The sequence below is a fragment of the Trypanosoma conorhini genome (genome assembly GCF_003719485.1).
Source record: "Trypanosoma conorhini strain 025E chromosome Unknown Tco_14.4_contig_00438, whole genome shotgun sequence".
In the NCBI taxonomy this organism is placed as follows: domain Eukaryota; phylum Euglenozoa; class Kinetoplastea; order Trypanosomatida; family Trypanosomatidae; genus Trypanosoma; species Trypanosoma conorhini.
In genome coordinates this window covers 1-16,197 of record NW_021704526.1, presented here as the reverse complement: position 1 = coordinate 16,197, position 16,197 = coordinate 1, and the positions used below count along the sequence as shown (strand labels likewise).

The window sequence follows — 16,197 nt, the reverse complement described above, 5'->3', positions numbered from 1 at the left end:
TAGTAGTGAAAGAAAAAAAAAGTAGCCACCCCCAAGTGGCCAAATAAAATGAGTGATGGTCTCCTCTGGCTCTACCGCTTTTCCGGCGATGGCTCTATTCTTGTTTCCAGCCGCATAGCCTTGGATGGTGGCGAGCGGAGCCTTTGTGTTTTGTCCTTCCGCCAACGCACTCCCCGCGGAAGAGTAGTCTGGTGGCTGCGGGGCCCCAATGAGTGCCGCCGGGCCAGTTTCCGACGACAGCCTCGTTGGCAGCAAGGCGTCTTTCCAGATCATTTGTTTGTGAGAGTGTGAGCGAGCGTGAGACATGCATCTACGCTCCGGGTGGGGCGGGATGTGGGGCACATCGGCCCCAAACGGTCATCATCACTTTGTTGTGTTACTCCTTTTTGGGGAATGGGATGGAGCGAGGGATGCAGCTAGGCGTATATGAGCGCCGCATCTTTTCTGGGGTTTCTTCCTCGTAGTGTGGATTCCTTCTGTCCGTGTTGTTCTCGCCGTTCTCTCCGTTAGCTGTCGGTGTCCACGCGGCACATTCGTTTGCTTTTTAATTGATAATTATTCTTTGCATGTGCGTGTGCGTGTTTGTGAACTTTCGTCTATCCCGCTCCTCCTCTTACCTGCCTGCACGTTCATGCTGCTCTGTCTCCCTGCACACTTGCCTGCGTGCATGCGGAAGCGTTGTAGAGAGGCCCACACGCAAGGGAAGCACGGGGGCGCGGCGGCGAGGAGGAACTCCATAAAACGTACACACAAGCGGAGGTGTAAAAAAACAACAACAAAGGGGAAGGAGCGACGGCACCCGATGAAGCAGGGGGATGAGAAGAGAAAAGATGAGGGTGGCGGGCGCATTTCGCCTGAGACGGCGCAGTACAGTGTTGTCTCCCTTGAAAGCATTGAGCATCACTATGTGGAGGTGATGAGGGAGCTTGCCATGGAGCCACAGCTCGAGGCGTTTAAGGACGAGTACGAAAAGATCCACCGTCTCCTGCGCAAGAGCAACGATGGCGAGAGGCGGTTGCAGGAAAAGATCAAGGAACTCCAAATGGACCTCGAGGTCCACGGCACCAAGGTGGAGGCCGCGCTAAAACTGTCGCAGGAGGATGAGGAAGTTATTTCGACGCTGCGCAAAGAAATTGAAAAGGCATGGGCTCTTGCCGACAGTGCCCACGCCCGTGAAAAGGACGGACGTGAGCACATCCAGCAGCTACGCAAGCAGGTGGCAGAGCTGGATGCGCTGGTTGAAAGGAGCACACGCAACACGGTGGGTCAGGCGGCATTCCTGCATGAACTCATCGTCTCCAAGAAGCAGCTTGAGAGCGAGCGCGTCGTGGCGCATTCAAAGGTGTCTGGACTTATAGACGAACGGGAGGCGATGCGGAACAACTTAGAGAGAATTCAGAATGAGAATGAGAGTGCGCGAGAAAAGCTGGAGACCACTCTATTCAGCTACCAAACGCTACTTGAAGACCTTGCCGAAATTCGAAGGGTGCGTGAGAGCCTCGAGCAGCAGGTGCGGGAGTGCCGTTCCACCTCAGACCAGCAGATGCTAAAGTTGGAGGAGCGAAAACACGCCGCAGAGGCGCTCTCCACCGAGGAGAGTCGTCTGAAGGTTCTTGCCGCGGGGGAGCGGGATGCCGTGGCGCGAATGGCAAAGCAGCTGGAAGAGCAGCAGCGACGATTTAAGACCGAGGCGGATCGGCTTGCCCTCGTGGAGGCGCAGAACGCGGAGGTGAAGTTAGAGATCCCCAAGCTGAAGACGACTTTGAAGGAGCGGCACGCGGAGGTCGCGCGTCTCGCCACAGCCCTGCGGAAGGTGCGAAGAAGTGCAGAACACCAGCAGGTGAACATGCGTAAGCTGCTGCAGACGCGCGAGGAGCTTGTTCAGAAGGCGGAGACGCTGCATAACACGATCGAGGAGCGACTGGCCGCGCTGGGGTTGGCGGAGAAGGAGTTGCACGTGGAGGAGGCGCGCCTCAAGAAGACGCTGCCTGAGAAGACGGAGTTGATTACGAACAACTCCCGCACCGAGAATGAGCGGGTTGCGATGGAAGGAAACCGGGTGGAGGAAGAAGGAAAGCGGCACAGCTTGGCGCAACAGCTGGACCAGCTCTTGTGCGATAATGAGCTGCTTCGCAAGGCCATCTTTGAGCTGGAGCAAAGTCAGGAAAAGATTGTCGAGCACGGTCAGCAGCTGGCGCTGCAATACCACCAAACACTTGAGCAGACAAGGAAGTATCGCGATAAGGCGCGTGTGTTGCAGCAGCAACTCACTGAAAACGAGAAGCGGGGCAAGGTGCAGCAAGACTTGCTGGACCGCGTCTCGGCGGACCGGGCACGTACGGAAAAGCAGCTTAAGGAGAGCGAAATGGAGTGGTCTGCGCTTAGGCAGCGGTATTTGACGAATGACGAGGAAATCCAGCTGCTGAAGATGCAGCTGATTGCAAAGGAGGGGGCACTGTGTCGTCTGCACATGGTTCGTCGGCAGCTGCAACGCGACATCTCCAACGCTGAGCAGCGGGCAAGCCACTTGAAGGACGATGGTCTTAATGCCCACGCACGCCGTGAGACACTGGAGGCCGAGGCGCAACAGCTGACACAGCTCATTGCGGAGTGTGATGCGGAGAAGAGCAAACATCAGTCCAAATTTGCGGCTCTCGTCAATGAACGCAACGTCCTCGCCACGCAGTTGATCCGCCGCAATGAGGAGTTGCGGCTCCTCTACAGCAAGATCCGCCTGCAGGAATGCAGTCTTGAAAAGGGCGCTAGCGAGTACGATCGCCAAGTCCGGAATGTCGAATCAACCCGAGATGAACTCACGGAACTGCGGTTGCGTTGCCGTCTTGCGCTCGTGCGTCTCCGCTACGCAGAAAAGCTTCAGCGCCGGAAGCAGAGTGTCGAGCGGGAATTGTTTACCGAGCAGCAACGCTGTCGGGCACTCGTGGACGAACTCCAACGTCCAGTTCATGTGCATCGTTGGCGGCGACTGGAGGGAGATGCCCCGGAGGTGCTCGACGGCATCTACAAGGCGCAATCGCTTGAGCGGCAGATTCTGCAGAAGTGTGACATGCTTGCCGAGAAAACAGAACTGCTTGCTAGGCGCACCGCGGAGTACGACGCCATTCGACGCAAGCTTGCCTGCCTGCCGGGTCCGGAGTTAGCTGAGGACTTGAGTCTCTACAACGAGAATTTGGGGCGGCGCAGTGAACAGATTGAGGGGATGAACTCGGAGCTTCGGGAGGTGGAGCAGCACGCGGACGCCCTCACGGAGGAGGTGCGACAGCTGTCCCTGGAGCTGAGCGACGTGAAGCGGCGCTACTTTGGCGCCAAACACAAGAACGATCTGTTGCGTCGGGAGCAGTCCGTGTTTCGTTCAACGTGGGGGGAGTCTTCCGCGGTCGCAAATGTGGCTCTCGCCGCAGCCTCTGCGCGTCAGGGGCAGCAACGGCTAGGCAGAGTTAATGGGGAAGGTGGTCGCGAGGAGGACAACAGCCAGCAGGAGGTGTGGGTGCAGCGTCCGGCCGGAGTACGTCGTCCTTGTCTGTGGTACACGCGAACGCAACTGCGTCGGGAGCGCATGCGGCAGGAGGCTCGCCTTGTTCAGGCGCTTTCCACCGGTGCACCTGCCCCCAATTACCCCCTGCAGTTCCGTCCACAGCAACGGCAGTTTGTTGGTGGCGGTTATGCGCTCACGCGGTGAAGCTCGGCGTGGGAGTTTACCGCGACACATGTACAGGGTGTGTGGATGTGCGAGGGAGGGAAAGAAGGGAAGGAAAGCGAGTGTGAAAAGGGGAATAATGCGCTGAAAAGCACAAAACAACGAAAAAGATACGAACGAAAAAGCTGGCAGAATTCCATCGCCTTCTGTAATATACTGGGAACCAAAATGTTGTGGGGCTCAGAGTCGTACCCTCTCGCCGCATGCACTTGTTTGGAAGAAGAGGTGTAGAAGTTTATGTTCATCTTTGCTTGGCGTTAAAAGTCCGCGCGGGGCGGGGGGAATAGGCGGGAAGTGGGCCTTTCTAACGAAGCAAAGTTGTATGTGTCGCTCAGTCATGTTAAGCTAATGATCCCTTAAACTGCTTTGTCGTTGTTTTCTCTCTGTTGCTATTATGTCTCGTGTTTGGAGCGAAGTGCAGACACATTGATGTGCACCTGACGGGCAGGAGTTGACGAGCGGCAGCCGCAGTGGCGGGGGTGGCAGTTTTCCCTCTCCCTCTCTCCCAAGCCAACGGGATTCATTGACGCAGATCCTGCGGCGCAGCGAGAGAGAAAGAAAGGGAGAGAGGAAGTCTGGGTACTAGTCGCCCAGCCCCGCGCAGACGCAAGCCAAATTGTCGATCATCCACGCCAGACGCTGTAGTTCTTGTTCCCCGAATGAGTGGGGGAAAGTCCGCAGTTGGCGAGGAGGCCACGCGGCTGACGCGGTGGACGCATGGACGAGCAGGGCTTCTGTTGCTGTCGCAGGCAGCACGTCGTCAACGGTGTCGCGTCGGTGGCCCCTCGGAGGCGTTTCCTCCGGGGTCTGACGGAAGTTCTGGGGGAGGGCCAAGGTGGACAAGGGGCGCCTCATGGATTTTTAACCTCTTACGACCGCAGAGCCGCCTTGCATCTCTGACCCTCTGGTAGGCTGACAATAACAGTGGCCAAAGGCCCGCCGAGGCCGCGTGAGGCGTTGGCTGGCGTCGCCTGCCACTAGTTTTTCTGGGGGGAGAGAGAGAGCGAGTTAGCAGTACAGCTTTTAGTGCGAGATGTGCACTTTTGACGTTGCAATTTATCCGATTGTTTTTTTTTTCTCTCTCCTTTTTTTTCCTTTTTATTTATTTCTTTGGCCGCATTGGTTCCCCGAAAGCAAGGCCAGGCGATGCGGAAAGCCCTTGGAGGGGCTGCCGCGGCTGCTGTTACGGGCGGCGGCAGTGGTGTTGTTAGTCGCTGCGCCAGCGGTGACGCTGCCGCCATGTTCGGGGTGTTTCAGAACGTGCACGTAAATCGCTTTCCGGTGCGCGCGGCGATAGACATTGGGACGGGCGGGATGATCTCCATGACGGTTGGACGCGTTGACGCGGCGCACAATGCTGTGCGTGACTTTATTTACCAGACGCAGCTGCCGCTGCACCTCGTGTCCGCCAACGCCGACGCGGCCTCGGGTGCCTCTCTGCATTCCTCGGACGCGTCTGGAACAACACCTCCCGTCTCGTTTGTTCTCAGCGAGGCGACACGAACCGACATTCGAAACAAAATGCGCATGCTGCATGGGGCGTTGCGTCGTGACCAATACGATGGTCTCAGTGAGCGGGCTGCCGTAATCACGTGGCCGCTGTGTCATGCCGCAGACGCCGTGTCCCTGGCGGAAGAGCTGACGCTTGAATTTAAGGTGGACGTCCGCGTGTTGGGGAAGACATTTCAGGTGGGCACTTTAAGCCATAACCCAGAGCCCGCGTTGGGGACCGAAGGAGCGGCGCGGCCTCCTCTGCGACAAGGGGCGAAAAACATTTCTGCCATTCAGGCGAAGCTGAGCAGCGGTGAGGATGACAGCTTGCAGTTACTTATGCAGCAGATTGTTTCTCGGCGGGATAAGCGACGTGGGCGACGCTGCGGCACCGGCGACGAGGAGGAAAATCGCCGCCACACGAATGCCATTGCGGCCTGCGCGGTGCCGCCAAGGCAACAACTGGAGCAGCTGGCGTTCCTTGCACACGCAGCCGTCAGCAAGTGCGTTGCGCCACAGCGAATGCTTGTTCTTGCGGAGGACCGCCATAAGGGTCTCTGTATTCTTGGCGCTGACACGGCCGAGACGGACGAGCTGGACGAGGATGGCGCAAATGCTCTGGTTCCACGCCCTGCGGCGGTGTCAAGTGGTGTGCTGTTACATGTCTTGCCTGTCGATATCTCTGCGGCGCAGCGTCTGTTGCTCACGGCAGTGCAGCGTCGTGCGGATGGGCCTGCAGGCACCGAGGAGCGACGCAGCCCCAACCCTGTGCTTCGTGAAGAGTTGAGGCATCTGCGGCGCCTACTGGAGGAAATGATACGCCCAACCCTACCGGCATGGGTAGAGCAGAAGTCTCGCGCCGGTGGACTCATCTGTGGCTCAGGCTTTAATGGTGGTGTGCTTAACGTCGCTGCCAGGGTGGCACAGCGGACAAATGTTACACTGGAGCACCTTGACACGCACGCGGAGATGCATTACTGCGGCCTCACGGACGTGTTACTGGCGGTAAACTATCCGGACCCAACGACCGTGTTAACAAATGCCGCCATCGCCAGTGCGTTGATGCGTGCACTGGAGACGAACCGTTTTGAGTATTTGCCGGCGGTGGGCATTGCTGCCGCACTATTAGTTGAGCCCTCGCTATGGATGTACGACAGACGTGAGAAGGTGCGGGCGACGCTGCAGAGGAAGAAGTTCTTCAACGGCTCTGTTGCGCAACGCACATTCCGTCGGCCGCACGCTCGTGAAAATCCTGCCGCAGCTCCAGACGCATCATGGCAACTCAACCAATCGTGGAATCCGCTGTCGTACAGGAACAGCACCAGGGGTACATGAAGAGTTGAGCCGGAGGCGGGGAGAAAGGGGAGCGAAACACGCGCGGTTGCTCGCAGGAGGCAGAAGAGGAAGAATAAGCACAGTGACCGCAAAGCAGGTTTGCCCTGGCCAAGTTGTAGCCGTCCCTGGCTTCGCCAGCGTGCTCCACGCCTTCCCCGCCGCCTTGACTCGAATTTGCAGGGTGTGGTGTTGTTGTTCTCTTCCGCCCCCCTCACGCTTCACTTTTGTTTCTTTGTTTTTTGTTGTTGTTCACAGTTGCTGATTATTTTTTTTTACTTTTTTAAGCCGCTCCTTTACTCTCTCTCTCTCTTTCTCTCTCTCTTGCTCTCTTTCTCCCTCTGTTTCTCTTTTCTGTTCTACGCGAAGTTGGTGGCGAGACCACACATGTCCTTTGCCCTGATTGGGGGGGCCTGCTGCTGCTGCTGCTAGGTTTTGTGGGGGTCCTCATTTACCGCCGGCTGACGACGTCAGTTGATGTGGCAGCGCGGGGGCCATTGGCCAGAAAACGCGGCTACGTTGACACTGAGTACGGCGGGGACGAGGACGCGCTGAACGTGGGCGACGCCCAGGCTGGCGCGCAGGAGGTCGCCGCGTTGTTGCGCCGCCGCCACGCACAACGGGCGGAGCGTCGCGGAGACGGTGGCCTAGACGACGAGGCAATGGCGCCGCGTCCAAAGCTGACGCGGCTGCAGAAGAAGAAGCAGGAGAGGGAGCGGGAGCGGGAGGAGCGGCGCGAGGCGCAGGAGGCTGAAGTGCACAGTCGACGCACCAGGCGGGAGGCAGAGAGACGGCGGAAAGAGGACCACGAGCGCGAAGAGGAAGAGCGGCTTATTGCTGAGGAGGAGGCACTTCAGAATCTACGAGATGAGAAGAAGCGACTAGAAGAAGAAGAGTACGCCAAGTGGGTGGACGCCATCGGGTTGGAGGAGCGCGGTGAGCTCGGTGATGAGGAGCATATGCGGCGGGAGACACTCATAGCGTTCTTGCGGGAACGGGCAGTGGAGGTGGACGCCCGTGAGGAGCATCAACAAAAGCAAACGGAGCGGGTCGCACAGCCTTCCCCCACGACGGCCGTGAGAGCAGCGGACGAATCGGCGAGAAACATTTTGGTGCTGGGCGATGTGGCCCGCGAGTACGGTGTCACTGTGGAAGTGTTGGTGAAAGTCATCGAGACATTGCTGGCGGACGGAGTCATCAGCGGGGTGTTTGATGATCGCGGCAAGTTTATCTTTGTGGCCGAGGCGCATTACCTTAAACTGGCTCTCTTCATCCAGCAGCGCGGACGCGTGTCTGTGAAGGAGCTCGTGAGGGAATGCAACCGGGTAGTTCTCTCATGATGTGTGGCAGCGTGGATTCGCGCGTATTCTCTGCCTCCCCGTGCCCCTCTCCTTTATCACTGTTGTTGCTCTATGGTGTTGAGCCTTTCCCAACGTTGAGTGTTCCTTAGAAGCCTGAGCGCTCATCACTTTCCTCTGCCATGCTTTGCTACCGTTTTTTTTTTTGGGGGGGGGGTGCTGCTGCTGCTGCTCCGCTTGCGTGCATGCAGGGGAAGACGATAGACGCGGAAGACAACACTAGCATCATTTGCCACACTTCCTCCAAGTTTGGCTTCGCGGCGGTAGTTCTCGCCTTTGTCGTGGTTGCACGCCAGTTGCGGGGAACTTCGCTCGTTGTGGCCCAACGCGTGTGACGTTCCTCACGCGACAGCGGCGACGCTGTGACGAGGGGCCACGCTTCTTCGCCGCGTGCTCCCGCACGCACGCAGGCTTCCATGTCCACCACCGACGGAAGTAGGCTGAGGGGCATACGCGGGAAAAGTGGCGTTGCAGCCGCCGTCGAGGCCACTGCTGACCAGCGGCTCAAACGCGAGGGACGCACCCAAAGCGGGGCGGAGTTGCACACAACGCAGAATCCGGCGGCATGCTTGAACAGAACCTCAGGGGCGCCGATTCGCAGGCGCGTGAAGACTGGCGAGAAGGGGCCTGCTGGGACTGTTTCGCACGACGGCGCACGTTTCTTCACGCCCAGTAACAAGAAGGGGGGTGAGGCGAAGGAGGGGCAGGCATTGGCGCCTCAAGAGGCGGGATCGCCAGAGCCCTTTGAAAACAGTGACGATGGAATTAACGTGCCCGAAGCTACGCGAAGGGGAGAGGTGGCAGCTCTGCAGGAGCTGCCGCTGCCGTTGCCACAGCCGCTCGCAGAGAAGGCGGCAAATAAAAAGGAAGACAAAGACGTTGATAGAAGAAAAGCTTGTTCTCGTCGTGGGAAAAGTTCCCTGCAAGGGTCTTCTGACAGGCACAGGCGAACCACCGCAGACACGAAATCACCTCGTGGGGGAGGTTCCCGCCCTCCTGCAACGGCCGCGGCTCAGCCTGCTTTGGCTTACTTGCACGTTCCAAGTACTGCGTTCAGCGATAACCCGCGGCGAGCCCCGATGAGGGACGGCCGTAGCCATCCAGGTAATTCCTTTCGGCGTGATTCCTGGCACAACACGCGGCGCGTCGATGCAGTCGATGAAGCAATGATTGTAACTGGATTGCTGAGTTCAAAAAAAGCCTCGCAAAGTGAATTGCGGCCTTCCATAGCTAACGAACTAACGAGCATAAAAAACCATGGAGCTTCAAGCTGCCCTCGTGATTCACTTGACTCGTTGTTCAACCCCAAGCCGCCCAGTCCAATGCTAGTGACACTCCTTGGCTCAGGCGGTTGCCACCGACGGAAGCATATAAAATTGGTGAGTTCTTACATTCTTGGCCCGCTCCTCGGGGAAGGTGTCTTTGGGGTCGTCCGTGACGCCATTGACACTTCCGCTAACGGTGTATTTCCGCCGTGTTTTCAGCGTGTCGCAATCAAGAGCTACAAGTATTGTAGGTCGTCTGCGCCGAGGTCATTTTACGCTTGGGACACTGCGGGGCGCTGCGGTTTCACTGCAGCCTCCTCGCAAGGTGCCGGGAATCCGCCCATTTCCGAAGCTCAACAACGTGAAGGTTTAAAGATGCATCGCATGCTAGAAAGCGAGGTCTGTAACCTACAGCGGTTCCACTGTCGCAATATTATTCGCAGCAAGGATATTTTTACACGTGGTGGGAAAGACTACGTCGTTCTCCCCATCGCCGTTTGCAACCTGGACCAACTGGTGAGGGAGACTGTGCGGTATGAGTTTCGCCAACGACACGGTTTGTCTGGTCCGGGGAACTCCCTACTTCCTGCTTCATCAATGCCGAGAAGCACGCGGCTGGGTAAGAGCGTGGGTTCCGAGATGCTACTTGACGTTGCCTGCTCAAGTTACATGAGCCTAGGTGAGAATGAGTTGAACCTGCTGGGCTCTTCAAACTCTGAGGCCGTTGCCCCCTTTTTCTTCGCCGGCTTCATACGGGGTATCATGTACCAGCTACTACAAGGAGTGGCATACCTGCACAACCAGGGTCTTGCCCATAATGACCTGAAGCCGAAGAATATTCTCATTTTTGCCAACGGAGAGTTGAAAATCTCCGATCTCGCCGGCGTCCTTGGTGAGTACAATGATCAAGGCACACCGATGTATGTGTCTCCCGAGGTCTGCAAGCATTTCTACTGCGCCGGGGACGCAGAGGATGATGCAGACGTGGTTAAGGTCGATGCACTCAAAAACGACATGTGGAGTTGTGGGGCGATTCTGTATTATCTCCTCACGGGGATGCCACTCTGGCGACCTCACCCCGATGTCCGCAATAAGTACCAATTCTACCGCGAGGTTGCCGCACAAACATCTCCCATCAATCTGGACCACGTTCCTGAGCCAAGCGAAGCCGCTGCAGCGACGGCGACGAGTGAGGACCCGTTAGTGCACGCTAACCTGAAACCAGAAGACGGTACGGTGAAGGGGGCCTCACCCTCGAGTCTGCGTCACTTGCTAGGCTGTTTGCTGGAGATTGACCCCGTCGTGCGCCTGTCGGCGAAAGAGGCTACGGAGCACCCGTCTCTACGAGCACTGTCGTTGGGAGGAAATTCTGCCACAGATGCAAGTGACGTGGCACAACGCGAGGTGGCCTCTTGTCTACTAGAAGCACCTCACCTTCAGGTGCTTATTAAGAGGGGCCGGGAGGAGCATCTGCAGTTCGTGGCGGAGTGCTGTAGTATGCTGAGAATTAGTCTACCCAGCGAGATATTCCTTCCAGATACTGAAGAGAGTGAATGTGCGAATGAGCCGTTTGGGAACGCGGATAGTCACCCATCCCCGCCTGCCACTTCCCCTTTATCGAGGGGAACCGTTGACAGGCATCTATTTCCCAGTGAGGCGGACTATCACTACTATCAGAACAAGTTGGGCAAACCTGAATATGACCTGCAGTTTCTTCTTTACTACCCTGCAAAAGTGAACATGTTACGAAGTTATCTGTTAGGTAGGGTGCTCGTGGAGTGCGGCTACCGCAGCGCCAAGGAGGCCGAAGCGCAACTTGCCCAAGATCTATTGCATAATCAACAGAAGCTGATTCTTGCAGAGGGAAAGGCGTTACTGCGAGCGAAGACGGCACAAGTTCCAACCCGTGCAAGCAACCATAAAAACATCGAAAGTGACCACTGCTCTAAATGCTTCTGTGGTCTCATGTAGAATGCGTGTGCGCGGGAATGCCTCTTTCGCCCTGTGTGCCTGTAGGCGTGGGTGCGTGGGTGGGAGTCCTTGAAAGGAGCGAAGGAGCTTCAACACGGTCAAAGCTTGGTGCCATGTGTGCGGTGCTGAGTAAAAACCTTTTTTTTTTTTCGTGTTAAGTTCTTTGTCTCGTGTATCCTCGGCAAATGTATTTGTTGATTGCGCTTCTCAAGACGGTTAGGGATGAAAAGTGCTGCTGGCAACGCGCTGCGCGTGTAAGGTAAAATCCAGTGCGTTGCAACACGACGGTGAGTTAGAACTTGTGTGGGCCACGTTGAGGGGGTCTTTCTACGGTTTTTGGGATGCTCAAAGTAATTTCGTGGGATGTGGGCGCATATTCTGCCCGAATTATTTACTAGTTTACCCTCCCTTAAGTTTGTTTCATTTTCCTTTCTTTTTGTTTGCGAAAACCTTTTAAGAGGCCATTCCTTGGGCTTTGGCTTGAGAGTTGAATGCCGCTGGGCGTGCTTCTGCCTCATTGTTTGGGCGTCGAGGGCGTACTTTCATAATACAACGTAAGCTGCAAAACTTTTATTTCCTCTTTCGCTCCGGCTTGCGCATGCTCTGAAGCTTTTACCCATAGAATTTGAGAAGGATGCGGGAAACCGGTGAGGCGCCAAAGTGGGATGCCGCGGAGGAAGCGGACGCCTTGACGTGCGACCCCCCACGTGATGGGTGTCGCAGCCCGAAAAAAGACGAGGACGGCGGTCGGGAGAAGCGCGCGGCCACCCCGGCGCCAGTGGAGGAACATCGCCAAAGGTTTGCTGATCCCGGGGCGCTCGGATTCCTCACCTACGGCTTCACCACCGTCCTGTACAACCTGAGCAACTCGGGCCTGTGTCCGTTGAACACAACAACGGCAGGAATGGTGATTGCTTATGGTGGCTTTACGCAAATGCTTGCAGGAATCATGGACTTTTTTCGTGGCAACGCGTTTCCCTGCACTATTGCCACAACCTTCGGTGCCTTTTGGATTGCGACGGCGCTGGTGTGGCTTCTGCCGCGTAAGACCGCAGCGACACCCGATGAGTACTTGGTGGAGGCGGATGAGGCGTTTATGGGTGCTTTTTTCTTTCTCTGGGCCGTTTTGACTATTGTCGCATTGGTGTCCTCGTTTCGCCAGCCGCTGGCAATTTCCTTTGTTTTCTTCATGACGCTTCTCTTTTTCACCCTTCAGTCAGCCGCATTTTGGTCGAAGAGCAGCGTTATGAAGCGGGTTGCCGGCTACGAGGGCATCTGCTGCGGCCTTTCCGCCATGTACTGTGGTCTAGCAATGATGTTAAACGAGGCCCACGGAAAGACGCTGCTGCCGATGTTCCCCCACCGCCGTGGACGCATCTACTGGTAGCCCATGGGAGGAAGTGGGGCGTGGGGTGGGGAAAGAAAAGCGATGCGTCAGGGCCTGCACCCGTCGGCCCCCACAGGGCGATTCACTGGGGGGGGGGAGAAGCAGACGCAATAAATTGTCACTTCTTTGAATGAGTAACACGCGAATAACACGAGAAGAAAAAAAAAAGGGGTGGGGGTAAAATGGAGTAAACCTTCAAAATGAATCCTCCGTGTTGGGTGCGGATAAAAAGGAGACAAGTCGAAATGCAGGCTTCCGCTTCGCCGCAGTAGGGCTCGGCGACGAAAAAGAAGCGACCCTGGAGGCGGAGTCTTTGAGTGAGAGGACCACTCAGCGATAGAATTGGGAAAACTGTACTTGAAGCGAACAGGAAAAAAGCAAAAGAAATATATGATAATGTATATATCGTTAATAACTTATTCCTGTATATACTAAAAAGTCATGAAAGGAATATGCGACAACATTGAGTTCAGTGGATGATAGCGCGGCGTATTGCCCTTACTTCTCTCTTTGTGTACCACGCGTTTTTTTTTGTTTTTACGAGGAGACGTTGCAAAGACAGCGCGGGTGCAGTTTCTTGATCGTGCCACTCCACCCCAACCTCTACTTCGGCCACTACCACCAATAACACTCCCCGCGGGGACTGGGTATGGCGGTTGCGGTGCCCCGCCAGCCCAAGCTGTTTATCTCCCAGAGTGACACCTTCCCGCTTTCCTGGGAACCTGGGAGCGGTCCTCCGCCCAGGCGCATGTTCAGCATACTTTGTCAATGCCGTTGTGCGGTGTGGGAGGAGGAGAAACGGTTTCCTATCAGCGTGGAAAAAAGAAAAACAGTGGACTAAGGAAGAGATGCCTTGGTAGGAAGCGAGCAGAAAGGGCGGTGAGCTGCTCCTTCAGCTCGAAGAAGGGTGTGTGTGGGTGGGGAAAGGTGTAAGGTAAACGCGTAATATTGAGGCGTCAACTGCACTTGCTATGGGTTATTGGTGTTTTTTCTCCTTGGATTGCAATAAGCAGATAAGTTTGAAATTATTGTTTTCCCACAGTATATATATATATATATAACTATGCGTGCGTTCCTGTGGTTTTCCTTTGAACTGTGGGGATAAGGGTTCTTGCGCCCTTTTGTTGACGCCGACTAGCACAGTAAAACCAGGCAACATGGAGTTGGGAAGAGCGGTCAGAGGCAACGCCGAAGGAGGTATAGGCAGTTGACTTTTGTCTTGATTTCTCTGTTCTTTTCCCCGGCGTTGAGGCGCGCCCTCAGTGAAACATTTTTTCTACGTTTTTGTTTTTTCTTCAATGCAGACACACCCGCTACGCCGTCGCTGAAGGAAGTGGGGAATACCCGAGTCAGTCAGAAGCCTTGCACGCAAGGAGGAGAATACAGGCCTACAGTGCCCTGGTGCACGTGCGATGAGCAGCTCCACGTTCACCGAGGCCCAAAGTGAGCAGCTTGGCCTTCGGCTCCCCAAGTCGAGGGAGTATGGGGTCAGCCTCGCAAACCAGTTGCTTGCTTCCCTCAACACAACGGAGGAAAAGTCAATGTTTCTGGAGGCCGTCCTTCAAAGTCTCTTAAATTCCCACGAGCTAGCCCTAGTGGAGAAGACTCTTCAGACCAAGAAGCGCGTGAACCCTGCTCCTCAGGGGCTAATTGCATTTGGTATGTCAACCATCCTTGCAAGCGCCCACAATGCTGGCATATTTGAGCTGGGTTCGGTCCTTCCTGCGACGGGCCTGGCAATGGGCGGTGGGATGCAGTTCCTTGTTGGGCTTCTGGAATACTTTAATGGAAATGCCTTCTCTGCAACAGCCTTTATGTGTTATGGCGCCTTTTGGCTTTCTCTAGTGGGCGTATGGCTTCTGCCACAAACTGAGAAAGAAGTGCACATAGTGGAAACGGTCGAAGCATATATGGGCTTATATTTGTTGCTGTGGGGCCTGTTCACCGTATGTATGGCTTCCCTCACCTTTTTTCTCTCGCACCGCATGATGCAGTTTCTCATGTGCTCGCTGGCGCTTATGATTTTTACCCTTTCCACTGGAGACTTTTCCAGAAACAAGACTGTGAAGCAGGTGGGTGGCTATGTGGGGTTTGTTTCTGGGCTGAGTGGGCTTTACATTGCTTTTGCGGAGATCCTTCAAGACAACCTTGGGTACCCCGTTCTCCCCCTCTTTCACGTGAAGCGAGCGTAAAGAGGAACAACCTGGAAATGTTGTGCCTTGTGGGCCCGGCACGCAGCAGGAAGAACGGGAATGGAGGATGCCAAAGGAGATGAGTAAAGCAGTGAGAAATAAATGGATGAGTGGGGAAGGAGCAAAGTTACGATGTGCGGGAAAGACGGAGACATTGCAAGTAGGTTGGGTACGCTAACTATTGCTTTTTTATTTTACTTATTGCTTTGGGAAGGGCTTAAACGAAAAAGCGGCCTTTGGAGTTTTCAAGTTCTTTTATCAGTAATTAATTTGGGACCCCCCCTTTTTTTTTCTTCCGGTTTTCTGAATTGGCGTGAATGCAGTGGAAGGCAAAGTCCAAACGTGCATCCCACGTGAAACCCGATGTGCGCCACTGCCTCGTCGGTGATTGTTTCTCTTTTCTCCCTCTCCCACTCACAATTTCAAAGATTAAAACAAGACCTAAAAATAAATATCTTCGTCGCTGCTTAGCCAAAATAATTTAACTTTTTGGAAGTGATACGGAAGATTAACGCTAATTGTGTTTGAACACAAAACTTTTTAACACACTTAAAAGAAGAAAGACATGGCAAAATTTGCCAAAAGCGCCGATCGTGGAGAAGCTATGGAAAAAAGTCCCGAAAACTCTCTTCGACGTCGCCGGTATTACTTTTACTTGGATGAGGAAGATGCGCCAAGCCTTGAGGCGGGTGAGGCATCCCCACCGCCGCAAACTAAGGTAAAGATGGCTAATCCTGGTCCGCTTGGCTTGCTTGGATTTGGCATGACAACGGTCCTTCTTAACCTACACAACACTGGGCACTACCAACTGACGACAGCGGTGCTTGCAATGGGAATTTTCTACGGTGGGATTGCGCAAGTTGTTGCCGGAATACTGGAATACTTCCGTGGAAACACGTTTGCTTATGTGGCCTTTGCATCGTACGGCAGCTTCTGGCTTTCGTTGGTGGGCGTGTGGCTGTTACCCAACAAAAGCAGGGATGCAGCACAAATACCATTTGCCACGGATCCCTATTTTCTTGGCGTTTACTTGTTACTCTGGGGAATCTTCACTTTTGTCATGTTGATCTGCACACTGCGGACCAATCTTGGCCTCATTACAGTTTTTTTTACGGTGACCATACTTTTCTTGATGTTGGCTGCTGGTAATATGTCGGGCTCGTCCACAACGCTAAAGGTTGCTGGATACGAAGGCATTTTCTGCGGTATCTCAGCGCTTTATTTGGCCTTTGCCGAAATTGTTAATGAGACCTACGGTCGTGAATTGATCCCCATCATCCCCATCGAAAAATTGTTCGCCAAAGAGAAGGAACGATCCGATTCAGCGAACGCCCCCGTTTGATTGGGCTTTGATGAGCAGATAAATTGATGTAGTTGAATGCACTGTAACTCCTGAGTGCTCTTAATTTCCATATATTTTTGTTGTGTGTTTTCTGCAGTTCTCTCTTTTTTTTCATCTTTGGTGTTTCGTGTGATTCCTCTCCCT

General features: G+C 54.9%; 8 protein-coding genes across 8 annotated transcripts, besides 6 other annotated features; 7 read left to right on the top strand and 1 right to left on the bottom strand.

The window, feature by feature from the left end:
- On the bottom strand, nucleotides 1-306 carry Tco025E_06479 (uncharacterized protein; the record flags this gene model as incomplete). The annotated part of the gene is made up of 1 exon (XM_029373356.1): nucleotides 1-306. A coding segment is annotated over one exon (306 nt), but the record flags the coding sequence as incomplete, so codon positions are not given.
- A 310-nt stretch (nucleotides 307-616) lies between these two features.
- Nucleotides 617-671: a microsatellite.
- Nucleotides 672-802: 131 nt separating this feature from the next.
- On the top strand, nucleotides 803-3,697 carry Tco025E_06478 (Trypanosoma vivax; the record flags this gene model as incomplete). The annotated part of the gene is made up of 1 exon (XM_029373355.1): nucleotides 803-3,697. One exon carries the CDS (start codon nucleotides 803-805, stop codon nucleotides 3,695-3,697), a length of 2,895 nt encoding a protein of 964 aa, XP_029226544.1.
- A 1,082-nt stretch (nucleotides 3,698-4,779) lies between these two features.
- Nucleotides 4,780-4,827: a sequence feature (GA-rich).
- A 34-nt stretch (nucleotides 4,828-4,861) lies between these two features.
- On the top strand, nucleotides 4,862-6,541 carry Tco025E_06477 (uncharacterized protein; the record flags this gene model as incomplete). The annotated part of the gene is made up of 1 exon (XM_029373354.1): nucleotides 4,862-6,541. One exon carries the CDS (start codon nucleotides 4,862-4,864, stop codon nucleotides 6,539-6,541), a length of 1,680 nt encoding a protein of 559 aa, XP_029226543.1.
- Nucleotides 6,542-6,837: 296 nt separating this feature from the next.
- Nucleotides 6,838-6,889: a sequence feature (GA-rich).
- Nucleotides 6,890-6,951: 62 nt separating this feature from the next.
- Nucleotides 6,952-6,968: a microsatellite.
- A 232-nt stretch (nucleotides 6,969-7,200) lies between these two features.
- On the top strand, nucleotides 7,201-7,878 carry Tco025E_06476 (uncharacterized protein; the record flags this gene model as incomplete). The annotated part of the gene is made up of 1 exon (XM_029373353.1): nucleotides 7,201-7,878. The coding sequence occupies one exon, from the start codon at nucleotides 7,201-7,203 to the stop codon at nucleotides 7,876-7,878; it is 678 nt and encodes a 225-aa protein (XP_029226542.1).
- Nucleotides 7,879-8,053: 175 nt separating this feature from the next.
- Nucleotides 8,054-8,085: a microsatellite.
- A 227-nt stretch (nucleotides 8,086-8,312) lies between these two features.
- Nucleotides 8,313-11,132, top strand: Tco025E_06475 (putative protein kinase; the record flags this gene model as incomplete). The annotated part of the gene is made up of 1 exon (XM_029373352.1): nucleotides 8,313-11,132. The coding sequence occupies one exon, from the start codon at nucleotides 8,313-8,315 to the stop codon at nucleotides 11,130-11,132; it is 2,820 nt and encodes a 939-aa protein (XP_029226541.1).
- Nucleotides 11,133-11,766: 634 nt separating this feature from the next.
- Nucleotides 11,767-12,519, top strand: Tco025E_06474 (GPR1/FUN34/yaaH family protein; the record flags this gene model as incomplete). Its single annotated transcript, XM_029373351.1, has 1 exon — nucleotides 11,767-12,519. The coding sequence occupies one exon, from the start codon at nucleotides 11,767-11,769 to the stop codon at nucleotides 12,517-12,519; it is 753 nt and encodes a 250-aa protein (XP_029226540.1).
- Nucleotides 12,520-13,561: 1,042 nt separating this feature from the next.
- Nucleotides 13,562-13,579: a microsatellite.
- Nucleotides 13,580-13,931: 352 nt separating this feature from the next.
- Nucleotides 13,932-14,711, top strand: Tco025E_06473 (GPR1/FUN34/yaaH family protein; the record flags this gene model as incomplete). Its single annotated transcript, XM_029373350.1, has 1 exon — nucleotides 13,932-14,711. One exon carries the CDS (start codon nucleotides 13,932-13,934, stop codon nucleotides 14,709-14,711), a length of 780 nt encoding a protein of 259 aa, XP_029226539.1.
- A 565-nt stretch (nucleotides 14,712-15,276) lies between these two features.
- On the top strand, nucleotides 15,277-16,053 carry Tco025E_06472 (putative GTP-binding protein typA/BipA-like; the record flags this gene model as incomplete). The annotated part of the gene is made up of 1 exon (XM_029373349.1): nucleotides 15,277-16,053. One exon carries the CDS (start codon nucleotides 15,277-15,279, stop codon nucleotides 16,051-16,053), a length of 777 nt encoding a protein of 258 aa, XP_029226538.1.
- Between the last annotated feature and the right edge of the window lie 144 nt (nucleotides 16,054-16,197).